Consider the following 26,505-nt stretch of genomic DNA (forward strand, 5'->3'; position numbering starts at 1 on the left):
GGCCAATTTAGCAGTGGCTGGAGGAAGCAGAAGACATAAGAAAGAGGAAGAGATCAGGACAAGGGACATAATCAGGCCAGACGGATACACGGGAAAGAACAGGAAAGTGTCCGAGAGAGAGCATCCAGAGACAGCTCTGCCAAGAGCAAGTGGAAGCAACTGGAAAAGAGGAGATAAAGAATGGGGCAGTTCCACCCTTTGAATCTCTTTACCTCCCGTTTTCCCAGCACTTGTCTCTGCCCTTGGCAAATCTCTCTCTCTGGGTATACACACGTGTATAGGTGCATGTCTGCATTCACAAGGATGATATAGTTGGGGATGGTCTTGTTTTGAGCAAGGGGTTAGACCTGCATGTCCACATGCGCACGTATGTGAGCACAGGTATGCGTGAATGGGTATGCATGCATTCACACCTCTGTCTATGCGAGCGCACGTGTATGCATGCACATGTAGGTCTGCATATGTGCGTGTGTGCCTGCATGCTCAAGCACACGTGGGACTTGCATGTGCATGCACGCGTCCACCTATATCCACGTGTGTGCATGCATATTTGTGCGCGTGTGTGTAGCAACCTCCGTGTGCCCGTGCATGTGGACTTGTGTATGTTCAGGCACGTGTGTCCATGCGTGTATGCATGTACAGGCGCGGCCGGGCGTGCGCGGGGGGTCCCGCACGGGCACGCGCCGAGAGCCGAGCCGAGGGAGGAGCGGGCCGGGCCGGGCCCCACAAGCGCGAGCCGGGGCGGGTCGCGACGCCCCCGAAAGCCGCAGCGGCCCCGGCCGGGCAGCGGCGGAGGAGAGGAGAGGAGAGGAGAGGAGAGGGGAGGCGAGACGAGGGCCCGGGCGGGCCGAGCTCCCTGGGCCTGTCCCGCCCGCCCAGGGCCCGCACTCACCGCGCGCCGCTCCCGGCGATGGCGTTGGGCCGGGCCGGGCAGGCTGCCCGCGCCTCCCCCTCGGCCTGGGCGGGACGCGCCGCCCGGCGGGGCCGGGGTGCCACGTGGCTCCTCCTCGCCGCTCGGAGGCTTTGGGGCCGCCCCTTGCCCCCCCCGGCCCGCGGGCTCGTCCTGCGCCGCCCCGGGCTCGGGCGGGAAGCGGGGGCCGCCCCTCCCCCCCTGCTCCGCGAGGCACCCGGGGCGGAGGACGCGACTCTCCGGAGAGTCACGGCCGCTGGAGGGCTCAAAGCAGGACCAGCCCCAACTGGAGCACCCTAGCCAGGCTTTGTCCAGCTGGGCCTTAACCCCCCCCCCCGGGCTAGAGATCCCACCCCCTCTCTGGCTAACCCCTTCCAGTGCTTCCCTGCCCTCCTCCTGAGAAGGTTTCTCCTAAGATCCAGCTTAAACCGTGTTTGCCTTGATTCTGAACCCTGCGGGGTGAAGAGAGTCCCCGGCCTTGCTCCCACCCTGCCCCTTGGGACGAGTGAGGTCAGCTGGTCACAAGCTCCAGGGCCTTGCTGGTGCCACGCCTGGTCCGCTCCCCGGGCGCCTGTCCGTGACACGCTCTCCCCTGCCCGCAGGTGCCACCAAGACCCTGGGGCTCCTGGCCAGAACCCTGCTCCTGCGGGGGCTGCAGGCCTGCCTCGATGCTGAGCCTGCCTCAGGGGGTGATCACCCTCTCCAGTCCACACAGCACCCGGCCATGTCTACATATTCAATAATGCACAGTAGTTACTGTGCATTTAATTTAGTACATTTAATGTAGTACTTGGTTAATGAAGTACTAAGTAAATATGCAGGAACTACAGTTACTGTGCATTAGCAGCAGCAAATGTTTTTTTAGAGACACTGCTGTGCAGTAGCCTAATAATACTGCGCAGTAGCATATTAGCACTGTGTGCCATGACGCACTACTGCACAGTGTTATTAAGCTACTGCACATTAAGCCTCTCCTGTAGCTGTGGCCTCTAGGATGCACAGAGGCATTTGTCTAGCACAAGCCAGTCACCCATGGGACTCACTGCTAGGACTTCCCACCCAGCACGTGGGTGGGTGTTGGAAGCCAGAGAGCCAGCTGCTCAGTAGCTGCTCTTGGTGTGAGACAATTTCCCTTTCATTATCGCTGTGATTATTATTCCCAGAAAGTTACAGGATGTGGAGATAAATGGTGGGAAGCAAGGAGCAAGATCTTCGGCTTTATCCAATCTCAGCACCTGAAGGACAGACCCCAACGTGCCTGCTCATTATCCCATCACTGCTGTTCCTCAGACCAATAAGTGTACCTCACTGACTGTGGCCTCATGTGCCAGTCCCTGAACTCATCGTGACACAACCCAGGAAAAGCCCTACCTCTCTCCCCTGCTACATATTGTGGCTGCAAGCACCTGTCACACTGATACCACTGAAACATTTTCTATAGCCCTTTTCCTGTCTGCTGAACTTCAAGCACTTGAATAGCTCCTAGGCTCCATTACTCTCCACTGGCTTGGTTTATCTCTCTGGAAAAGGGCAGAGGGGGGGTGAACGAGTAGCGTGTCCTCAGGGATGAGACAATGGAAGAAGTCTGTAGGAGAAAACAGACAGAAGATGTGCACACATGTAAAAATTTACCCTTCCCAGATTGCTCCACTTCATGTAAGTATGAAGTAAAAGCATCAGACTACCAACCCTGGGCTCACTGATAGGAGACCTCTGTAATTTCATGGACAATCTTACAGCCTCAAGGCATGCATAGCTAAGCTGCTGTGGACACAGTGTGTAGCTTTCCCTACTGCCAGGGCCTGCTGAGGCAAGGGCTAACTGATGTGGGAAACACTCAGAAGGCTCAAACGAGTTGCATTTCATCATATGTATAAACATAACATCTGGAGCCCTGAGATCAGGGCTCTGTTGTGCTATGCACTGTACAGACATGTAATGAGAGACAGTCACTACCCCAATTAATTTACAATCTAAACAGGTAAAATGGATGAAGAGTAGGAACGGGCAGATCTTTGTTATCTGCATTTCACAGATGGCTCCCTGCAGTGCCTGAGGGCTAGTGATTTACCTGCTGTCACAGAGCAAATCAGTGGCAGAGTTGTGCAATGTATGCAGCTCTCCCAAGTCCCAGTACAGTGCCTTAACTCAGTGGCATAGTTAAGGTAGGGTGACAGGGGCAACTGTCCTGGGCACTGATGGAGGTGGTTAGGGAAAAAAAAACAAAAAACAAAACAGCTTTTGCTGCAGCTGTGTGATTGTGATCGTGGCAGCAGTGGCAACCAGAAGCTGCTGCCCATGGGTGCAGCAGCCACCTGGGTCACCCTGCTGCCTTAACCAGACCATTTTCTCTATCCCTCCCTATTTGGGCAAGTGGGTGGAAGTCCCTGCAAGCCAGAGATAACCCTGCTGTTATCACCTCTGGGGCCATCAAGATTGGCAGGGTCAAAACGTCTGACAACAGCCTTCAAAATATCATCTGCTTATAACAAAAACTTGATCTGCGTTTCACTTCTGCCACCCAGTGGGCAGAACCGATGGAAATCCCAAACTGACTGTGGAAAAAGGACAGTGAGAGAAAGAGCAATAAAATATCCCTTCAGCAGAAAGCAAGAATATCCCTTCAGTGTCATGGGGACAGTAAATTAACTAGTGTTTGCCACAGCAAGATTTAATTACTCATTCCCAGGAAGATTCAGCACCTGTTTTCCCCAGCTGGGTTTCCCCTAGATAGCTTATACATTTCCTGCTGGGTGAAAACTGCATCAAGTCTAGTGACTTGCAAACCTGTCACGTGGGCTCGCTCATGAAGGGGAGATTACAGACCAATCAGGGCAAAACCCTGTACATTTGATTCAGATGATGTCCAGAAAGGGCTGTTCCAGTCTGGAGATGAAGGAGCTGCTGGGGTTTAGCCTGAGTCCTTCCAGAGATAATGTTCTATATTAAACATCAACCTTGAGGCTGCCCAGGACAAGGAGACTGGGAATGGAAGTGCATTGGTGCAATTTACAGCATTTGTATGTTTCATACAGGATGGTGGCTCATTGTGGAGCAGATTCTGGTGACATGTTGAGTTGAGGAGAATGGGAAACAGCCCACACTGCTACTGCAGGTAAGCAGATGGAAATGCATCGCAGTGCTGAACACAGGCATTTGATGCAGTGACAACACATAACTTGCTCAATGGCATCCCCTATAGCAAGAGAATGGGGACAAAAGCATGCACAAGCACCACATTAAAAGGATTTTTGATAGAATAAGGGCTGAGCCTCACTTTTTGCCAGGTTACCACAGCTTTAGGGGTAGTGCTGCTGGTTTCAGGGGTTCTGTCACTACGTTAGTGCAACTGCAGGCATCTCATGCCAATGTTTCTACTTCCAGGAAGAGGTGTTGTACATGTTATGGCCCAGGAACTATTCAAGAAGCAAGGATCTGTTTGGTGACATTTGCTGACAGCTTCTGTATTTATTCTTAGACTTCATTTGCACATGGAATTACACACAAGCCATTGTTTTATCTGGTAATTAAACTTAAGACTTTTTCTGCTTCTTTCCCAGACCTAAGGAGCTTTTGTACTCAAAAGCTTGTCTAACATCTCTCCCATCTATGCAGTTGGTCCGAATAATAGACACCACCATAAAAAAACATTGCTTCAAGGAAATAAGCAAGGAGTTCTTTTCAGTGGTGCAAGCATCATATCTGCTGGATCCATGGTGATCCTTGCTCCATTAAGCATAAGTGTCCTCTGTAGCAACTTGAAAAACAATGGTAACTTCCTTTAAAATAGTACTGACAACTGGCAGGGGTCTGGGATGTGTGGTTCCTTTCCATCCCAGGATTATGACTTAGTGCCAGTTCTTACTATTCAGGCTGCTTCTCCAATCCTTCTCTATTGGCATCTTCTAGGCTACTTCATCTTCTGTCCTTGCTGGCTTCTCTGCTGGAGGAACTGAGGATGCAACATACAATATCAAAAAGATGGAGCACTTTGGCTTTATCAGAGCAGCAGGCTTCTTTGCCTTTCCAGCAAAAAGCCCCGATATATTTCAACTGGACACAAGGATAAGTGACTCACACCCTAGTCCCAAAGTAACTCAAGCAGAGACAAGAACAGAGCCTAGACCTCCTGGTTACTGATCCCAACAGGATCAGCCTCCCTTTCTCCCTGGGTCTTGGTTAAAGTTCCTTTTGGGAGCTAGTGGTGAGTAAAACAAACAGGAACTCTGACAACCAGAAGGAAAAAAAATAATTAATGACTTTATTTTTTTAGTTCAGTTGGCCACCTGAGGTGCTTAAATCTCAATACCAACAAAGCAAGTGTGCATAAAAACAAACAATAAAACACAACCAAATGGAAGAAAACAGGCCAGAAGTTTTATACATGTAGGGTACACACTGTACACACTTTTCTATTAACATTCCACACACACCAACAAAAAAAAGCCTGGAAGAGTCTGAATATCAGAGTTTGCGCTCATCCCAAGAGGGAGGTGCCAAAGCAAAATCCCTTCACTTGGACTGGACTTCATACACATATATAGTTATTATTTAAATTACTGCAATGTCATCACACATGGCATCTGCCTCTCCCCCTCACATCTACACCATGACAGGCTTGTCTGCCAAGCTACCTTACCTATAATGTCATTCCCAAAAGCACAAACATTTGAGAAACGTCTGGTCTCTTGTGTTGTCTTGCATCAATCAAGGAGGATTTAATCTCCTTCTCTGTGAACTATATACAGGCTGGTTCATGGTATGTTTTGGAGTTTTCTTTATTGCAGCTGGTAACAGTTTCAGCTTGACACAGCCACTGTGGCTTTTCACATTTTTTTTAACATTACGTGATATAACACTTTCCTCACACCAGTGTCTGATGTAAACATTTATCTGAAAATTCATTTGAAAAGAATTAAAAAAAAACAAAGTAGTGGTGATGAATGTTTTAGGATCAACTGATAAAAAATGGAACCGACAGCTGTTCTAGATCATGCAATCTAGATTTTTCCAATGCTCCAAGATAATTTCAGTTATGATGTATAAAAATATTTAAAAACCATTGGAGTGCACACAAAAGTGCTTGGCTCTATGCAAGTACCGTATTCTAATGGAGGTCCAGGCATTGCCCAAGAATTTGATTCCTTGACCACAAGGGTAACCCAAGGATCCATTACAATCTTTACAACACACACAAATATTTACATAAAATGCTGGGGGGACAGGGAAGAGGAAGAAGAGCAAATTAATGTTACTGCTCTAAAAGCTGCTGTGTGCTCTAAAATTCTGTGTTTGCTACTTGAGTTTGCAACAAGAAAAGGATACCCTCTGGCACTAGGAGGACAGTGTGGTTTTTAAGTTAGAGGCAAAACTGTATATGGAACTTGGAGCCAAGACAGTCATGTCCTTTTCACTATTCTCCCCTGGTTCAGGATAGGTGGGAAAGGAAACATAGGCCCTTGGTTGGGTTTGGGCCTCACCAAGTTGTGCTAACACAAGAAAGATCTAAACTGCATAAGGCCCAAATTCGGGTTTGCACCACAGGATGACCTTGTTTCACTATCATATCTCTGTGTTGGCATAAGTTGATTTGGATAAATGCAAGCTGGTATGACTTCTGTTTGATCCTGCCCATTATTTCAGGCTAACCCCGTCCTATACCATGAACAGGGAAATGTAAAACTTCTTCCACCTTCACTCACTGCCACTTCACATGCCAGGCCTCAATAGGCTGGAAGGTGGTGTCCCCTTCAGCTCAGTCCACAATGTGCATTAAGGAACATAAAACCATCATCTCCTGTTTCCCCTAAATCCTAAGAACAAGAACTGCAAAACTGCAGCAGGTAAGAAAACAATCCAAGTAGACTGGACTTCTCTCCATCCAAGAACCAGTGGTTCTAGTTTGTCCACAGACTGCATCAAGTACTGGTTTTGTCTTATCTTTTTTACCTTCCCTTCTCACCCTTTAACACTGAATTCATGACATCCCATCAAGCCATCTGGCACAGTCATATAATGTCCCTGCACACAGTTCCCAGGGCAGCAAGTTACCACATGAACTCCAGTTCATGCTGGCAGTGCTGTGCCAGAGCCGCCACATTTCCCAAAGCAAGGAACCCATTGCTATACTGCCTCAGGTTTCAGATATTTACAAAGGGAAATGGAATGCAAGGCTTGGAGGGGTTATTGAGTGGGGTTCATGAAAACGTAATCTTGCAGGTGATCAGGGAAAACACTCTGATGCAAAGAGACTGGAGCAGATGGAGGATATATAAAATATCAGCACTCAAAGATGGGGAATTCTTACTTTTATTCTACCCTGGACAACAGAATAAGGGGGCAAAAGCATCTGTCATGCATATAAAACTAGAATGACTTAGCCTAGTGAGGGGAGTGGAGGCTTACAGGTTTCCTGTGTTGCTGTAGATTAAATTCCCGTCGGGTGAATACTGGATTATCGCACAGTAATGTGAACTGGGTGGGCAGAAGTGCTTGTGACTAGTCATAGGAACTAAGCATGCTGCTATCAAGATCTGTATTTTTAATGCCTATTTTCACTCAGCAGAAATAAACCCCCCTGCAATCACTGGAGCAGCCTGCAGGAAGTCAGGCAGCACAGCAGGTAGTGTGCTCCAAGCAGAGTGAGCACACCTGAGTCACCTCTCTAAAACCAGACTGTCTATGGTAGGAACTGTTTTTGGAAAACTTCAATAACATATGCATTATCTATACTCAGTGCAAAGAGTCAATCAATAAAAATAATGCAACATTATCTTCCAACTGAAAACACAACTAAATACCAAAAAGGAAGACACCATCTAGACAAGAGTATGGATTCAAGTCAGATTGAAAAGATCAGCACTGCCTCTTCAAAATAGCAATGGGAATCTTATCTTTTGAAACAGTTTAATTTAAACACAAATTAAAATAGAAAAAAACTTTCCAGCCCTGAAACACACCAGTTTTGGTGCTTTCTACCAATGAAGCTAAACCAGTCCTACACTTTGTGCCATCAAGGAAGATCTCAGTGGAGAAGCAGTATAAATATAGCTGATACCATCAAGAAAGGTAAACCCTACATGTAGGAGACACCAGGCAAGTGACAAGGATCACTAGCAGCTAGAATCATCTCCCCTCACTCCCTAGGAAGGCTTAGATCTTCACATTAAATTGAACATGGGCTAGATGGTCCTCCCTTCACATCCAGACAATGTCATACCCAGGTTGGCCAGTTACTTCTTCATCCCCAAGGAAACAAGCACCCTGCTTCCTGCATGTCCTCTGTCTGCTGGCTTAGGAATAGAAACACAGCTCAGGTTCTAACTGAACCTTCACTCCATTGCACAGAGTACTGCACCAGTCCAACAGAGTCAGCACTATCTATGAGGGCATGCATAAGTACTAATACCTGCTCACTTCTCACGGGTTAAGGGCCTCTGGCTTCATTTACATGCAAGACAAGCATGTCACTGATTACATGCTGACAGTGCTATGTGTTACTACCCACATGCTGCTGGCTCCGGTCCAAGAGCTAGAACATGCTACTCAGATTCTGACACAAATATCAACAGCTTGGAAATAGAGGTCCAGATGGTTTCATGTCACAAGAGTCACTTTTCATTTAAAAAAAAATATAAAATATTGAATGTACAACATGAATTTAAAAAAGAAACTAGTGGCTATGCCATTAGTTTTCTGAAAGGTTTACTTAACAGCAAAAACATATTGTGCCTTTCCTACTTTTTATGATATAAAAGGCCTCAGTGTTTGTTTTTAATTAAGCTTTTTCTTTATGTGCTTTACCACATTATATGCAATATTTACTCTTCACTTGCACCCTTTGTGCTGCAGAACCCCAATGAAACCCTTAGGGCTGCAGTTTTAGAAGATTCACTTCCTTCTCCTAGTTGGGGACACAGAAGTCCATCACTCATTACTGCCTTGTGTGATAATCGCTATCCAATGAGTCTCTTTTCTCTCTCACCTAAACAAGTCCAACAACAGGTACTTTTTCACCTGACAAATCTTGCTTCTCTCATATCCCTAGATCATCACAGCTACAGCAACACTACACTAGTAGCACTATTCAAGTCCTCCAAAGAGCTGGCCAATGTCTCCCAGCATAGAAGGGAAAGGTGTGGATCTAATATTTCCTCTGTGAAAAACAAGCAGAAATCTTTACAGCATGTTGATAAGAGGCCATGTTTACTCACAAGGAGGGAGAGGCATCCTTTTGTTTTTATTTTTGCTTTGCAGTTCACATTTAATGATCTTCAGTTCAAAATCAGCTATAGTCTATGTAAATATATGCTGCACCTTTAACCTGGGGAGAGGCATCCTCTGAATGAAAAAAGTTTACAGTTGCAGCATATTTCTGGTCTAGAATTGTTGTTCCATAAGAGCCAATCTATTTTATGGGGAACTCCAAGCACACAGTGTGTAACCTCCCACTGCTGTTTCTGCACCTGCAGCTAGTACATCTTCACTGCACTGATTTGTAGAGAGACCTGTTCTATGTGGAGACGTTCCATTAGCATGCTAATACCTTGAAGGTGCTTTTATGCATGTCAAACAACTCTTGTTAACATGCACACCTTTAAGTGACATAGTAATTAGCTCTCTGCCTTGCACCATGAGAACTCGGGTTTAATGTTTGTTTCTTTACTTCTAGGAAAGGGAAGGAAGCACTGTAGATGCAGTTTGTTCAGGCCATGCTAGCTGGGGAAGGAGCACTGGGTTGATGTGGAAGAAAGCATGTTTCCAAAGCTTGCTAAATAGCACTGCTGATGCTTTCTAGAGAGCATCCCATCCCTGTCTCTTTGGCTGCAAATATGGTGCATGGGGAAGGTCCCTGAGGGTGGCATATGACATCAAGAAACTTAGGTGTGGGGCTGTTTAGTGTTTCCATAGGAGCATACACAACTCTTCTGGGGAATGTAGATGGCCAGAAGCAAGCAGCCATGTTAACTTCTCCATCATTATAAATATAGGAAAAAAAATAAACCTAGGACTCCTCAAAAGCAAGTAAAGGACTTGCAGCATGATGCAGCAACAAATTATAAAGAAGGACCCCAGGGCTTCAGGTATCAGTTTCATCAACAGTCTGATATCCAGTTTACAGGGTTAGCAGTCTCAGTGGTGCTATGTAGATTTGTTTGGGAGTGACACTATCACTCAAGCACAGGTGAAGAGCAAGCTGAATATATTTATCAGTTACCATTAAAACAAAGGCTAAATAAAGCACATCAATGGTGCAACTCCAACCAAACTCTTCTGGGTAATTCAAAGTTAGAGTGATGCCTGGCATCAGACATCACACCCTATGCACAGCGCTATTTAAGGTAAGCCCTGTGGGATCAATTTAAGTTTTGGGAATCCAGTAAGTGGTCTTTCCCGGAATTGTGACTGAATTGCTGAGTGTACATCTGCTTGCTACTGTGTGTAGGAATACAATGAACGCCCTCCTAGCTCAAACACAGCAGCCCTAGTAACTAGGCCAAAAAAAGCCTCCTCTGGCAGACACTGCAGTAACTGTGCAATTTGCTTATGGGTGGATCGGACAGTGAGAGGGCTCACTCTCTAGGTGGGAGGGAAAGATGGGGGAAATGTTCATGTCACAGTTTTGACTCTTGTTATAAACTTTTAATATTTAAATAAATTATAAGATGGTTAGTTTAGAGAGGGATCCTGAAATGCAGAGGAAAAATCTGCTAGGAACACTACCAGGTTCTCACAGTCCTGTGGATGTCCAGAAGGCAACCACAAAGTAGAGGGCAGGACAGGATACAAATGCAAGTCCACAAATACTGCCCTCTATGTGAAGCAGGGACCAATCTGCAGCAGTTTCTTGCTCTTTTGCAGTTAACGCCTTCCCTCCCCCAATGATCCAAGAAATGTAACATTAACATTATTAATCAGAACACTAATAAATAGACACAGATAACAACAGTCCAGTCATTTAAAGTGGAGGTTGTAGGATGCAGCAGGCACACACCCAAAACTTGTCTGTTTTTTAAAAGGTATAAAAATGAATTTTCTTTCAAGTATTAAAAAAATAAGTTAATTGACATAAAAGGGTCAAAGTGACTAAGGGCCCAGGCAGGTCTTAAGTTTCATTTCCAATGTGCAAAAACAAAACAAGGAGGAAAAAAATAATCAAAACAAACACTGAAGAGTCTCATCAACAAGTCACCCAAAGATGGCTCCTTCTTGGGGTTTGCAAGTCAGAGACTTCTGTTTGACAATCCCCTCAACACACTTGCCACATCTCACAAAGTCAGTATTTTCCAGTGTCAAAACAGTCGCAACAACAACAAAAAAAACCCAATCAGAAATCCATTAGCCTTTCAACTGTGGCCATGAAGACAAGGCCAGCAGTGACTGCCTGTCCAGTGTGTAACAACATGTGGGGAGATATGGGAGTCTTCCCCACTTTTTTGTTCTTTTCTCTGCATAACAATGGCAGAATTCTGAAGAGTATGATGGAAAGAGTCCTCCAATATGCAAGTCTCTGCAAAAGCTACAAGGAGCAGAAGATTTCAATCAAACAGACTACCTACATTTCTTCGTGTCCATGCATAATGTTTAAATTCAGGTTTCTTTGGTGGGGAGGAAGACTAAAACAATGAAGGTGCTGTTCTGGAACACTGGCGCTCTCCTTTGGATGGTTAACTCTTCCACAAGTGCTGCTACAGGCTGCTGTGGTTTTCAGGAAGAGGGTAGCCACTCCCTCCCTTTTATTAAAAATCCTAGTATTGAAAATGGGAGGGGAACATACTGCAGCAAATCCAGTCTGGTGAAGGGTTACTTCTCTAAAAGATAATAACCTCTTCCTCTGTCCCCAAAGTTTATTCCTCTCCCTCATATTGTAAAAACACAATGGCCCCTTTGTACCAGGCCCAAGGAGGCTGTGCAGTCTTAGCCTTCGACTTGGTGTGCAGACATGTGGAACTGGGGCCTTTGGAGTTAATCCCAGTTATCAAAAGGCTTCTAGGTGCTTGATACTGAATCCTTGTGTGCTGTAGGAATCTTCTGGATTTCCCCCTTAAGATCTCCTGAGCCAGGTAGTTCTGGTGGACTCAGTGTAGGCCAACTGGACAACACAAACCAGCAGAGGTGGGTGTTAGCTCAGGACCAGTTCAAGCTAAAGCCTTTGGAGAGCATGACCGCTTCTAGGTCCTTGTCCTCCTCCTTTTCTCGTAACCGCTGCTCCTCAAGAAGGGCTACTAGAGAGTCTCTCTGTTCCACCACTTCCAGCATCTCATTCAGGATCCTCTTTTCCTCTGACAGCTCCTCATCTGTCTTTAAGTGATCTGGAGAGAAATTCAAAAGTGTAAGAGCAACCAGGACTGGAAACATGCACACACACCATAAGAAGTTGTCCCTCTTGACACTTACCTTCCACTGCCATCCTTTCCCGGAGCTCCTGCTGTAATCGGCTCTGCCTGTCTTCCAGTTCCAGCTCCCGAGCACTGAATAGAGAAACAAAATGGAAGACTATATAAGATTTCGGTAGGTGTAGATGTGTTGGCTGGGAGCCAATCTTCATTCAAATCTGGCCAAAGATTGTTGGTGCTGAATCATTAACCTTTTCCATTTTTTAAGTGTGGAAAAAATGGCTGCATAGGTCCAGAGATGTTCCTAAAGACGTTACACAAAGGTACTGGGGGAAAATCTGAGAAGGTAAATAGAGTTGGGAGGATTCAAGTCCCAAGTAGTGGACAGATAGAAAAAAACTGAGAACTTTGGGGGAGATTTTCTTTTCCATGTAGTTGGGCACCAACCAGCCCAGCTGCTCTCTCACAGTCTTATCAGTCTCACAGGTTCACACAGGTGGCAGTGTTCTTTCCATTGCTCCTGCTAGGAGCCCCACAGCTGACAACACTGGCCCTGCTGCAAGCCTTACAGTAGGTGTCATTGGCTGTAGAGCTCACAGCCATTGTGATCCTGGGCTCCCCCTGCATCAGCAATAAGGTGTGATGGGACCTAATGCACAATTGCATAGATCTTGTATTAGATGCACTTCACCTACATGGGTACAGGAGCCCTGAAGAAAAACTACTTACCAACTAATGAACATTAAGGTGCCCTACCTCCTCAGACACCAACCTGAGAAGCACTTTGTTGTTTCTATTACTTGTCCTCCAGAGCTCACTGAGCTTCTGAAACCCCAGAGTCAAGCTGTGCCTACTCAGAAACTAGGTAGAATTGCATGCAACACATCCTTGGCTATAAATACTGAGGAAGAGCTGCAGCATCTGAGCCCAGATGAAAGGTCATGGGACATGCCTGGAGACTGAGAGAGGGCTATTTGAGAAACATGACCAACTAAAAAAGAAGGGGTAGAATGGCAGCCAAGATGGTTACATTCATTACCTTCCTTAAACCAGGAGAATATGTTGACTCATTCTCTCCAAAGACTACCCACCACTAAAATTACAGATCAAAGTTTTGGGATAAACTTGTGAGTATGGGGTGCTTTGTATGGGAAATACTTAGGAGGACAGTTACAGGGCCCTAATCTTTGATTAAGCATCCACACTTTTGGACTGACTCAAATCTTTTGACCTTTTGTACATCATTAGTTCTTTTCTAGTAGAGGTTCTTCCTAATGTACCCTAGTTATTTATTAGCTGGGAATCTGAGAGACTTCTTAATGCATCCTGTTGGGCAGACTAGGTGTCCTAAGTCCCAGACACCGTCTTGCTAAATCTTCAGCAAAATCTTGGCTCAATAAGGCCTCCCTCCCTCCCCTTCTCCTGATTTTAACAAGGTGTTTGCTTCTAACTAAGCCGCCCCCCCCCCCCCCCCCTTTCCCTTCCTGGAAGATAGTACTACATTTGGCTGGACTGCCAAAATATTATTAGCAGGGAATTTCAAGGGCTCTGTAGATTGCACCTGGAAGGTAAGTCAAGTGACATTTTCCAGGAAGACACAGGTATGAAGGAAGGTTTGACAATAAGGGGACATCTAAAGTAGTAAAATAGGATACACCTGCATAGATACCCATATGTTAACTGGTTTTACTCATATGGTAACTGATGTTCTTAAGCTGACATTAGAATCTGATTTTTAATAGATATTCAATGTATGAGAGGTAAAAAAAAAAAAAAAAAAAAGTAATTTCTCTATCAAATTTCAGCTATGTAACCCCTGAGCACTTACCCTCTTCTAGCCAGTCTGATCAGCCAGTTGACAATGATTAAAGGCTCTCTAGTTATACTTGCTGGGCACATCTACATGTTCATTAATGAGCTGTAATTACAGTACATTAAATTAGTACCTGTAATGACAAATACTAACTTAATGTGCTGTAATCGGCACTACTGTGCATTAGCTCAGATGCACTTTTTTGTGATGCTACTGTGCATTAGACTAAATCTACTGTGCATTAGCATGGGCTTTGCCTGCTGTGCTAACATGCAGTATAATTAGCCTTCTGTGCATTAAGCGTCTTGTGTAGAGGCACCCATTTTGTCATTTCTTTAAGCTTAGTAAGTACTATATGCAGTAAACCAGGGAGGAAGTTGAGCAGCGCAGGGCTGGGGCCCAGCGAACCCAGCTGCTCACAACATGTTACTGGCCTCCTGGCAACATAGAGAAGATCGTGCCAGAAGCAGGCCCTTCAGCACTAGTTGTGTATGTCATCTTTGAAGCTGTACTACACACTGTGAAGAAAGCCCTTGTTCACTCACAAGATCATCAGCTCCGATTCATAGCGAACCAAGGCATTCTTTTCTTGCACCAGCTTGAACCACTCTTGCATCAGCTTTGGATCGTCCTTCTTCCCCATGCCTGCAAAGACAAAAACTTCTTAAGCATTCAGCTGACGTCCTGACATTCCTATGAGCCCAAGAGGCAGGAACACAAATGGGGGCAAACTGTGCAAAGAAAGCCAAGCAAGATGCTGCCAGAGCACTCCCAAGCCGGGTCCATTTAGTTTGCCCACAGCACCCAGAAAGAGGAGGGCACAGAACTGTGGAAGTCGCCTCCTAAAGAATTCTCTCCTCCTTGGATCAATATTTCCTGAATCCCTTTTACCTATTCTCTTCCCTTCCCACTATCACAAATCCATCACTTTATGACTCACGTCTACTTCACTTTCATTTGATGAACTTCACTAACATTTCCAGTTCTCAAGCAGTTTACTGTGTGCTGACTGGTAGATCTCCATCCCTACGATTGTAGCCTTTTGATGTACTTTCCCTTTCCTCAGCCATATAAATTGAATCAGTGCCCTTTTGTCATTGTCTAATTAAACTTTCTTTTCACTGGCTTCTCCATTAGATGTTTTTCCCATACATCTCTGCCTCTTTTGGGAAGTTTTCTGTGTGTGCAATCTATTAACAACAGTCCATAGTATCCTATAAGTAAGTTTCCCCCTACAGTATTACTGTATTAGAATGAGACACACTGAAGCCTACCTATACTTGCTAATGTAAAAAGGGGCAGGAGGAAAAGCGTGCTGGGCCTTGATGACCCAATTTACTTCTCATTTTCTTAAATGTACTTTATCTTAAAAGGAACACCTACCCTTATCCAATAGCCTACTGACAAAACTCCACTTTTGTCAAGAGCCATGCAGATTGAATTGCCATACTACGGTTCCTTAAAGTCTTTGCAATGAGTTAGGTGCGTGTCAAACCCAAGAGTACACTCCTTCAAGGCAATTCCTATTTTGGGTCTTTGATTCAGCCATGAACTATGTACAGACGGATCCCTATGACTGCATGCAACCTCACTTTGGTCGTAGTGGTCTGCCTGCCTGCATGGAAGCTGTTGAAGGATTGGGGCTTTAAAGATGAGTACTAGGATGCAGGGATTTAATTGACAGCTCTGACTAATTAGATGTTATAGACACAGAACATCCATGTTAAAAGCAGTTTCTCTTGCTTTTAAAGGCAGTCTGTTTAATGTGCTAGAAACAACCAAGCAGCAGGTTTTCTATTCTAATACCAAATACTGCAAAAACTGGACGTACATCTCACTCCAATGGCCAGTGAACAGAATCTGTGGCCCTCCTCCATCCCTAACTCCAATGTTCCCTTGGAGCCAAACAGTAAGGTCCTGTACATCTTGCTAAGCAGTTGTGAGGCTGTTGCCTAGTTTAGTAATACCTGCAGCTGAAATGCAGAGTCCGTGAACCCTTAGGAAATGCTGCCCCTCATCCACACCCACCCACAACAGACTCTGGCTCTCTGGATTTTATACCAGTCTGTTGCTCAGTTCTAAGCATTCCTTTCTGAGCATCTCTGCACAATATGCCCACCTGGCCATGGGAGAGGGGAATTTATACATGCAGATATCCAGTTCAGGGGAGCCATGAAAGCACTGGGAAATCTCCCCACCCTTTCCAGTGCCAGGATATAAAGAAAATGAAAGTCTCTAAGAAATAGCCAAATACACATTGCTACTGCCCTGTGAAATAGATTGATTTTTGTTTTAAATAGCCAATGAGCACAGGAATGTGGGAGGGGTGGGGAGGGAGGGTGGACAATTGATGCGAGGGAACACTATGGAAAGCAGAGTAAGTGGTTCGCAAAAAATTACACTATGATCACATCCCAACCCCTTCCCCCATGCCTTGGCAATGGAAACTCTATGGCAAATTCCATTTGGGACAAATTCAAGAATGCACTCGCAAGACACGGATTATGGAAGACTGGTCTGGTTTAGGTTGATTGGCTATTAAAACTCAGGGATATTTTGCAAACCAGTCTTTGTAAGGACACAGTATTCCTTTAATCCATCCATACAAATTAATAAACCTGGTAATAAAGGAGATTCTCTTCTCTCACCCCCATCTCCCAGACACCCTTCATGAAGAATAGAGAAAATCAAATACACCAAATGAAAACAGGAGCTTTGCAGTGTGACGCTGCGGCAGCCGCAATTGTAAATCAGTGTCCCTTGGACTTTGAGACTTCTCTCCCCACAACTTAAAACAGAAAAAGGGATACTGTACCTTTAAGAAATTGGCACGTGTTCATACAAGCTTGTTACAAGATTTCTACCAAGAAGATTAATTGAAGGAAAGAGAAAAAAAGGAGTTTGGGAGTTGGGTTGGTTTCTTCAGTCACTAGCTGACTAGTGCTGCTATGACAATCCAGCTGAGATTGAGGGGCATGGGGTTTGCATGAGGTTACATTACCTTCGTGGGCACAGCAAGGGCAGAAGGAGAGAGGTCTACGACGTGGTGTCCCGGCATTGGGCTCAACTTCAAAAGGAGCAAACAAGGAAGAGGAAAAGGGGGGAAAGGAAGAGGAAATTGGAAGTGGAGAGGAAGAGGGGAAGGGATGAAATAAAAGACAAGCAGAGGACAAAAAGCATAAAAGAGTGAGAAAGAAAGGAAACAACAAGAAGAAAAGAAACGAAAATACAAGAAATGGAGAAGCAGAAACAAGGGAAACAATCTACAGATGAGTAAAATCCCTCATTGGCACAGATAACGGACAAAAGCAGACTGAGGCACTGGGGAAAATTTACTGAGCTACATATCTTCTTGGAGACAGATTACTTTTGAGTTTTTCCTATTCATTGCATACTTTCAGTTGCATTGTCTTAGCTCTAATATCATGTCATATTGATGAGATTCCAGAAAGCCAAAGTAAGGATAGGTGATTAATTACCTTCAGCAACGTTAGTTTCTTAAGTGAAGTTACAAAAAGTCCCACTTGTATCTGTATGGTACCAGCACTAAACAGCAACCCTACCTTAAAGATTTATCATGGCCATAAGTTTATCACAACAGATTCTGCTGGTGGCAAAAATGTTCCTTTTTTAATGGAGCAGAGGTCCCTGAGATATAGGGCTGTGAAGGGAAAATTTGGTTAATACATGTGGGATGTGGGAAGTTGTTGGCTAGGATACTCTGTCTCAAACATTGTAAGCACATGTATTTGTTAGTCTATCAGCATTTAGAATCAGAAACGATACCTAAACGGGCAAAAAATGACACATTTCAGTATGTGTGTGGGGGGGAAAGGTCACCCAAAACTAATTTTAGCAGTTTGTAACAATAAAAAGCCAAATTATTTTCCTTCTATCAACCACCTACGTGCAATTCTATTCCACCCTGCTTGAATCCCTGAAAATACGTTAATGTATTAATGTAACAACTTCCATTACATGCTAACACTTTAGCTTTAAGTCTCAGTCACAAAAAAGGAGCAAGAAGGTGGCAGACTAGTCCAACTTCTGTGTGCACTGTTTTTCAAGGACTTGAACAAGGGTGTAAAAGGAGCCAAAACTTGAAAAGTCAGCATTCCAATTCCCACCTCACAAAGTGAGGCAATGGCACAGGTCTCTGAGGCCTGTTACACTGAATCCTGCATTGATAATGGTAGCATAGATAACACAGTAAGTCTTTTTCCTCTTTTCTATTGTTATCCGATGAAAGACAAACATGTATCTTGTACAGAAGAGCTCAACTACTTGAACACTGAGAATCCGCTTTTCAGCAGCACTCAACATTAGAGAGACTAGGACATGTCCACCAGTAATCACTGACATTTCTGAAAGTAACACAGGGGAACACCTACAACAAGAAGGTGAAGTCCCTGGATGCCAGAGTTGGTGATGTATGCTACTTGCTACTCAGAATGTACAGCTATAGTTAAAAAAGGAAGGAACGCCTGTGTCAATGGAAGGCATGATCATCTGATGAGAAGAATGCATAATGCCCAGAAGTCCACGGAACTCTGGTTGTATGATCGAGAGTACAGCCCCAGAATACCACTGAACTGGGAGAGGTTTCAGAAGGGACCATCACAGAACTACAGCAGCACACAGAGGCAGTACATCAGCTTGCAATCCTGTGGCTGAGCAGTGTGGTTCTCAAACACAGGAAAAAACTTTTGCACTGGGAGTATGAGGGGGTGACATTAAGGAGGGGTTCCACAACTGGTTGCATGATAGTTACAGCTAAAGCATTGGATCAGCCTTCAATGACATTCATATTCTTAAACACTTATTTTCAGTCATTTAGACCTTGCTTAAAAACAACATTTGCACTGAAATTACCTAGAGCTTGTCTACAAGTGCCTTTTTGGAGTTAAGATTAAAGTGGATTCACCTAAACCACATAAAGACACCTCTAGTGCAGATGAAGAGGACCCCCTCTCCCTACCCCAGGAGCTGGTGCAGAATAGCCATTGTACTTTACAGCCAGACCCTGTCTTACTTTCAGTTTCCTGGGTGGAAAAATCTTGACACTTGTTTTTCAGTCAACAAGTCTTTTTTTTTTTTTTTTTTGAGAAATCCTCAAACAATCTATGTAACAAAATGTTTAAGCTTTGGAGAGAGATTTTTTCAGAGACAGAGAGAGCGCGCACGCGCGTAAGAGCGCGTATGCATGTACACACATCTATGGGAGGGCATTCTCATAAGAAATGAAGCTCTGTTTATTTCATTATTAGTGGTTCTGTAGGCCTGAATATAAAAATAATGATTTGCCTTGTTTGATTTAGAAAGAAACACTCTAGAAGTATCTGTAACATACACACCATCTGAATTCAAATCCCTCACACAAATCCCTGCCAGAAGGCCATTTCTGTAAGGAGTCAGAGTGCTAAGCAATATCTGTCTCTATATGGAAATATTCTAAATTACCGTACTGGTATTTTCTTGCTTGAATTTTCTTTTTTACATTGTGAGTTTGCTGGGCAAAACAATTTTTTTTATGGGTCTAATGGAGCATTGAGCACAGTATCGAATGAGTCAAAACATGCAGCAAATTGTGCTGTGAGAATGTTCCCAGCTACAGATGCTAGGAAGATACTATGTCACTTACAGTTGAGTACAGAATTGTTCCAAGGCAGAAGTTCCCAAACTTTTTCTTACTGTGCTTCCCCTTCCAGATTTACCAGTTGCCTGTATACCCCTACTCTACTATCATACATTTTATATTTTAATCCCTTAAATGATAATTATTATTATACTGAAAATTAAATCCATCATTTACACAATTTATCCAGCATACCCCACCCCCCCAGAGATGTCTTGCATATCCCCAGGGGTACGCATACCACAGTTTAGGAACCCCTGTTCTAACATCACAAGGAGTTCCCAAAGTGACAACTACAGACAGCATAAACTTGTATTTACTTTGACTGTCTTACACCAAAATCAATCAGACCTGGCCTGATATGCAATCTGATTAGGCTTAACTATGTGTGCACGGCTGTAGGCTAGTAAATGTTTTCACCACTGGAGCACCAAACAGAGAGATACCAGGAGTGGGTATAAACACAAGTCTCCTGAAAACACCATGGAACATATTCATCAAACAAGAATAAAATGCAACGACTGTTCTGCACCTACAGTATGTTCAAGCTGCAGCCTTTTTCTTATCCCAGGTATACGCATATTCCAATACATACACATACCTGATAATGTATCCAAGTGACAAAGTTACAGCTTTTCTAGAAAACTTGAATCCCCTGATTTTTGCACAACCAAAACTCTCACACCAGGCCTTCTTTAAAAAAAAATGCAATACATGTTGTATTATGTGCTGAATGCCACAAATTGCAAATGGCAATATAAACTGCATTCCTTCCCGGGTTGAAAACTTACCTTTTAATATTTCAAAATGCCAAAAATATGCCAGTCTTCATGTCCCAGTAAATGCCATGAGCTAGTCACAATTATTATAAAATCCAGAGGTTCAGGAACAGTGCACCCAAACAATACTAATGGGGAATGAATATAATGTTAAGACCCCTTCAGTAAGACAGTGCTGCAAAAACGCTGATGCCCATCTGCTAACTGAGCACTGGTACAAAAGTGTTTAATACACACTGATCTATCACCCTGATGTGGTACACACAATGCTGTCAAAAAAGCATCGTCTACACACGTTTACAAAACTCTCATCTCCCTCTTGGTGTCCCCATGACTCTCAAGGACTCTCCATATTCCATGTCTCATTTCTCTTTTAAAGGATCTTCTTCCCTCCTGACAGGTTCAGTCCTAGCTTTAACATTTTTCCAGGAACTCCCCACCTACCCAAAAGGCAGCCCCACCCGCATTCGGCTCCATCACTACTTGCACTGTTCCTTCTTCCCCACCTAAAATTTAGCTTGACTCCTTTCTCAACTTCCATTTCACACCAGAACCACTGTCCCAGCCTTGGTGTTTCTTCCTATGTCACCCTTCTTTCCACACTCACAAACCATTGCCTTTACTGACTCTGCTGCTCTCCTCCTGACTCAGATTCCCTCCTAAAAGCACCTGCAGCCCTATCCAACTGCATCAGGGTAGGAATGAACCCTCTCTCCTTAGTAGCCTCTTCACTTTTTGGAGTGCCTAATATTTCATCCTCCTGAAAAAGATCCCCTGGGCTCAGATATAATGAATGATTGAAATCGGCTCCAGACTTTTTATTAAAATAAACGTGTCTATGCTAGAGAGTACAGAAGTGTGTTCCCTGGCCTGTACTGCAGCAAACTACATAGCACACTACTGCAGAGAATTATTATTGCACTGTTTGTAAGATACCCACCATGGAGTTGTACTGCACAATACAATATTACACTGAACAGTACTGTGAGGCATTATTATACTAAACAAAACCATACAGGAGCTTGCACAACTCTGCTGCCCCCCCTCTAGTCAGGCACAGCATCAACATTCTCCCCATATTCAGTGAGTCCGGTGAGCACTGCAATGCTGGCAAACAGATTCACAACTGGATGTTTAAATCAAGATAATGTGACCTTTTAAAAAGGAAAATATTTGCATTATTCCAGGAGAAAAGAAACAATTTTCCACTGATCATCACAAACACCAAATGTATTCTTCAGGGGAATCCCTTTAAGAAAAGGCCTCTTAACAGCTATTTAAGAAGACTATCAGGAACAAGGTAATTTGATAAATCAAGAAAAAACATATCCCTTTATCAAAGTGATTCTTTTAGGTAGTTCACTTATCCACATTTAAATTCTGATAAAGTATAATGTTTGGCAGCTAGAATTATTTACTTAAAAGCTCGGATTCCCATGGCCTATGCTTAAACACAGTGCTGGGCAGACTAAGCTCTCTAGAAAGCAAAGCAAACCACATGATGTTCTGGCTTATTAAATGGTACTGAAGATTTTATGATTTGTCCTGACCTGCACTTGTTACATCTCCTACCACCCTCCACCCATTTGGCTTGTTGTTTCTCTCAAGGTCATCATCTTCCCTCATCATGCATAGCCCAGCTTCCACATGCGTGGCTGACACAGCTAGGCCCTATCTCGGTAAGGAAAAATCACAACCTCCTTGCTAGAAAGGTACTAAGACCATTTCCCTAAGCAGTGCAGGGCCAACGGGACCAAGACACTTGGTTGATAAATGTAACCCCCCCCATCTTTAAACACTTTAAGCAAATTTCATACAGTGTAATGCTGGTGAAAAGCCCCATAATAGTCAGGTTTAGAAAACGATCTTTTCTCCCTCCCCACAGCATGGAAATAGAGCAGGCAGTGGAAATGTAAGCCTCCTCTACTCTCCTGCAAATGAGATACAATCTGGAGGCATCTAAAGATAAGAGGAAAACTCCATTTCTATAGTCTTTGGCCTGTCCACTGGGGCCACCATAAGGGTGCTTATTGTAGCAGTCTGCACGCTAAAAAATGGAACAAGATGTATGAATTTTTTCACGTCACCAAAAAACCCACCGGTGGCAATACCATTTTGTCACTACAAATCTGAATTGGAAAAATTATGTCTTTAAATTAGTCTGCAAACTGATGGTTCCATATACGAGTTGATTTCTTCAGCCAACTATCAGCTAGGTAGGTACAAATCCCTGTGTTGGAAAAATTATCCACTAACTGCTAAAACACTGTCCATTATTCTTTGTTCCTGAAATCCATACTACTTAAGAGTTTACCTAGGAGTTGAACTGAGGACACCTCTGCTTGTAAACCTGTTACAGCAAGAACAATTTTAGAGTTACCCATTTTATATACATTTATATATTTACATGTTTATGTATATTAATACCTTTACATTTGCAAGCACCTGGCAAGCCATATTACAAGTCATTTTCCTATAACAAACTACTTTGTGACAACATTATATACAAAAACAGCTCCTGGCTTATGTCAACTTTCCCTTCTGTTTCTCTTTTACACTCTGAATCTATTCCTCCAACTCATGCACTGTTGGAAGGACAATGCCCCACACTGGTTTCCTTCCGTCTCTGCTGTAAGATGCTATTTCATAAACCCAGGAGAAGCAGCAATCATGATTAAACAGGAATGAAGAAAGCACAATGAAAAACCTGTGTGTGTGGCAGCACCACAATTCCTAAATTAACCTGACCACCAAATGCAGCACTCCCATTCTGCACAAGCCTCATGCAATAGGAGTTGAGCTGATTTCCACAGGCAGTGGTGAGCCTCTGCAACTCACACCAACTTCAAACGGATACACCTCAAGCCAAATGGGACCAGATCCTTTGTGAAGTGCTGCTCTGTGACCAAGGAATTAGGTTTGCATCCTGCTGGCTAACCAAGGTGGTTTGGCAATACATGAAAAGCAGTTCTGGGCAAAACAGTCAGGTCTGAGGCTAACCTCAGGATCTTCCACAGAGCTGTGTTAACACTTGGCCTTGTTGAGAAGTGAGCAAGTGATATTTTAAAAATTATTTCACCTCAACTTCTTGCTTTTAGCAGTCAGACTCAGGTCATTATTTTCATCTTGAAACCTGAGATAGAACCAAGGCTCTTTCTACATCAGAGCAGCAAAAAAATCCTGTGTTTTGATCAGCCCTGCTTAACTAAGTGAGGTACTAAAAAGTAAACCTTCCATTTCAATATGTGAGGAACTGATCACCAACAGGTTTGTAAAAGTACATGGAGGTAGAGTCACCTCTTCCACCATGAAGTAGGTCTAGGAAAAGTGATCCCTGCCTATACATCCAAAGTTCACAGAGAGCTGGGAACAAGACTTCTGTCCTGTAACATTTCCAATACTCCCAATACAATACAATACAATACTCCAATACAAATGCAGCATCCGGAGGGCTGGACTGAAACTTACTGGAAAAAAATTGCATTAAAAAAAGAGAAAGGGCAGCTGGAATACTATGAAATGGAGCACTATGTAAAATACATCCATGGTTATACTTAGAGCAGAGGAGACCAAAAGGATTAAAAGAAAAATCCAAGAAAAGAAACTGTTAGAGCAAAAAAAGGGACAATGAACCCATCCAGATGAGGTTTTGTTACCTCCTGTCAGAACTGCAACTGTCAAAAACCAAAACAGATTTATTCTGCAAATTCTTCAACTGCTTCTGCTTTTCTAGACTGGCACATTGTGTTTGCACTTGTGAGTTCCTGATCAGGGAGGTGGCCACAGGCAGAAGGATAAAGGACGACAGGATTCTTTACCTGCGGTGGCTAACCAACATTATTTTAAAGCTCTAGCTACGACTTATCAAGCCCCTTTCTTTACTTCAACCCTGTAGTGAAGGGAACTTGCTGACAAATGACCTGCGAACCAAAAGGAATGAAAGTAAGAGGAAAGTTATTTAACTGATAATAACACTCAGTAAGAGTAGCATTACATAAAGCAGTCCCTGTTTCAACTAGTTTGACCAGTAAAATTGAATTTTTTTAAAGCAGATTAAAGGAGGGAGGCACACACCTGGAAAACAATGAAAAGGCTAGGAAAGGAGACTGAGACTAGGACCAGGGTAGGCATGAAAGATGGATTGGATGAGGGACCTAGAAGGGACACTGTGGAATAACTGAACAAGTAAACTGGGACCAGGAGTTTGAAGGGATGAGACTAGGATTTGTTAAGCAAGGAGACCAGGACTGAGATGGGAAGCCTGAGGAAGGGAAACTGGGAAGGGGTAGTTGAGGAAAATGCAAATAGGTTAAAGAGCCATTGGTAGGAAAGAGAGAGGAATGAAACAATGAGAGATCAGAGGAGGTGGGGAGAAAGGGATCACATTTTCATAGACACAGACTTCATAGACATTAGGGCTGGAAGGGACCTTGGAAGATCATCGAGTCCAGCCCCCTGCCCCAGGGGCAGGAAGTCAGCAGGGACCATAGGATCCCAGCCAGATAAACATCCAGATGTCTTTTGAAGGCGTCCAGAGTGGGTGCTTGAACCACCTCCAGTGGTAATCAATTCCAAACCTTGGGGGCTCAGACAGTAAAAGAAGTTCTTCTTTATGTCCAGCCTGAAATGGTCATGGAGGAGTTTGTGACCGTTCGACCTTGTCTTCCCTTGAGGTGCTCTAGCGAACAGACTTTCCCCCAGGTCCTGGTAAGCACCTCTGATGAACTTATATGTGGCCACCAGACCGCCCCTGAGCCTGCGCTTTTCCAGGCTCAAGAGTCCCATAGCTCTCAGCCTCTCTTCATAAGGTCTGCTTTCCTGACCTGATCATACGCGTGGCTCTCCTCTGCACCCTCTCAAGCTTCTCCACATCCTTTCTGAATTGTGGAGCCCAAAACTGGATGCAGTACTCCAGCTGCGGCCTCACCAAGGCTGAGTACAATGGGAGGCTGATGTCCTGGAATTTACTTGAGAAGCATCTGTGGATGCAAGCAAGCACTTTGCTTGCTTTACTAGCAGCAGTATCACACTGCAGGCTCATGTTCATCTTGTGGTCAATCATGACCCCCCCGTCCCTTTCATCTGTAGTGCTAGCCAGCATAGCACTGCCAAGCCTGTAAGGGTGCTGCAGGTTTTTCTTCCCAAGGTGGAGAACTTTGCATTTTTCAGTGTTAAAGACCATCAGGTTCTCTTCCACCCATTTCCTGAACCTGTCCAGGTCAGCCTGGATCACACACCTGTCTTCAGGTGTGGACGCCTTACCCCAGAGTTTCGTGTCATCAGCAAACTTGGCCAGTCCGCTTCTGATACCAACGTCCACATTATTAATGAAGATGTTAAATAGTATAGGCCCAAGGACAGAGCCCTGGGGGACCCCACTGGTCACAGGGCACCACGACGATTGACTTCTGTCAACCATCCCCCTCTGGGTCCTACCACAGAGCCAATTCCCCAGCCAGCGGATCATGGTGAGGCCGAGGCCACAGTAAGCCAGTTTTGCCAAGAGGTGATCATGGGATACCAGAAGGCTTTTCCAAAGTCAAGACATATGACATCAATCTCTTCTTCTTTGTCCAGGTGATGGGTCACCTGCTCGTAGAAGGAAATGAGATTGGTCAAGCAAGACCCACCCACAACAAACCTGTGCTGGCTATCCCTCAGGATGTTGCCATCGGCCAATCTGTTAAGAATGGCCTCTTTAATAATCTTTTCTAAGACCTTCCCCGGGATAGAGGTCAGGCTGATGGGCCCACAGTTTGCTGGATCCCCTTTCCTCCCTTTCTTGAAGACAGGCACGACATTGGCCTTCTTCCAATCTTCAGGCATTTCACCAGAGCGCCAGGAGTTCTCGAAGATCCTTGCCAGGGGCTGGGCTATGATGCTAGCCAGCTCCTTGAGTACCCTAGGGTGTAAACTGTCAGGGCCGGCTGACTTGAAGGTGTCCAGCCTTTCAGGTTGTTCCTTCACGAGGTCAGCATTGATGGGGGGTAAGGAATCTCCCTCACCCAGGCCTCCCTGTCCTGTAATGGGCA

The 26,505-nt window shown here is 44.4% G+C and overlaps 3 protein-coding genes across 12 annotated transcripts in view; 1 reads left to right on the forward strand and 2 right to left on the reverse strand.

The window, feature by feature from the left end:
* Positions 1 to 983, reverse strand: part of LOC102574347 (BH3-interacting domain death agonist) — a 33,938-nt gene extending 32,955 nt beyond the window's left edge. Inside the window, exon 1 of the mRNA XM_014609268.3 lies at positions 893 to 983. The gene's annotated coding sequence lies outside the window, so the exon portion shown is untranslated. The remainder of the gene's footprint in view (positions 1 to 892) is intronic.
* LOC109283625 (collagen alpha-1(III) chain-like) lies at positions 17 to 5,858 on the forward strand. 3 transcript variants are annotated; one of them, XM_059726532.1, is made up of 4 exons: positions 17 to 2,566; positions 3,946 to 4,025; positions 4,295 to 4,433; positions 4,820 to 5,858. In XM_059726532.1, the coding sequence occupies exon 1, from the start codon at positions 360 to 362 to the stop codon at positions 1,308 to 1,310; it is 951 nt and encodes a 316-aa protein (XP_059582515.1). In that variant the 5' UTR covers positions 17 to 359; the 3' UTR covers positions 1,311 to 2,566; positions 3,946 to 4,025; positions 4,295 to 4,433; positions 4,820 to 5,858. The 3 variants fall into 3 exon arrangements, with proteins under 3 accessions (XP_059582515.1, XP_059582514.1, XP_059582516.1); XM_059726531.1 differs by having other exon boundaries at positions 17 to 4,025; XM_059726533.1 differs by lacking the exon at positions 4,295 to 4,433 and having other exon boundaries at positions 17 to 4,025.
* MICAL3 (microtubule associated monooxygenase, calponin and LIM domain containing 3) overlaps positions 5,151 to 26,505 on the reverse strand; it is a 261,969-nt gene continuing 240,614 nt past the window's right edge. For all 8 annotated transcript variants that reach the window (XM_059726523.1, XM_059726524.1, XM_059726525.1 and 5 more), the window contains 3 exons: positions 14,605 to 14,704; positions 12,308 to 12,381; positions 5,151 to 12,222 (listed from right to left, as the gene is read on the reverse strand). In XM_059726523.1, the coding sequence (XP_059582506.1) occupies positions 12,038 to 12,222; positions 12,308 to 12,381; positions 14,605 to 14,704 (359 nt within the window). In that variant the 3' untranslated portion in view covers positions 5,151 to 12,037. The remainder of the gene's footprint in view (positions 12,223 to 12,307; positions 12,382 to 14,604; positions 14,705 to 26,505) is intronic.

This window comes from Alligator mississippiensis, chromosome 4 (assembly GCF_030867095.1).
Source record: "Alligator mississippiensis isolate rAllMis1 chromosome 4, rAllMis1, whole genome shotgun sequence".
NCBI classification, from domain to species: Eukaryota; Metazoa; Chordata; order Crocodylia; family Alligatoridae; genus Alligator; species Alligator mississippiensis.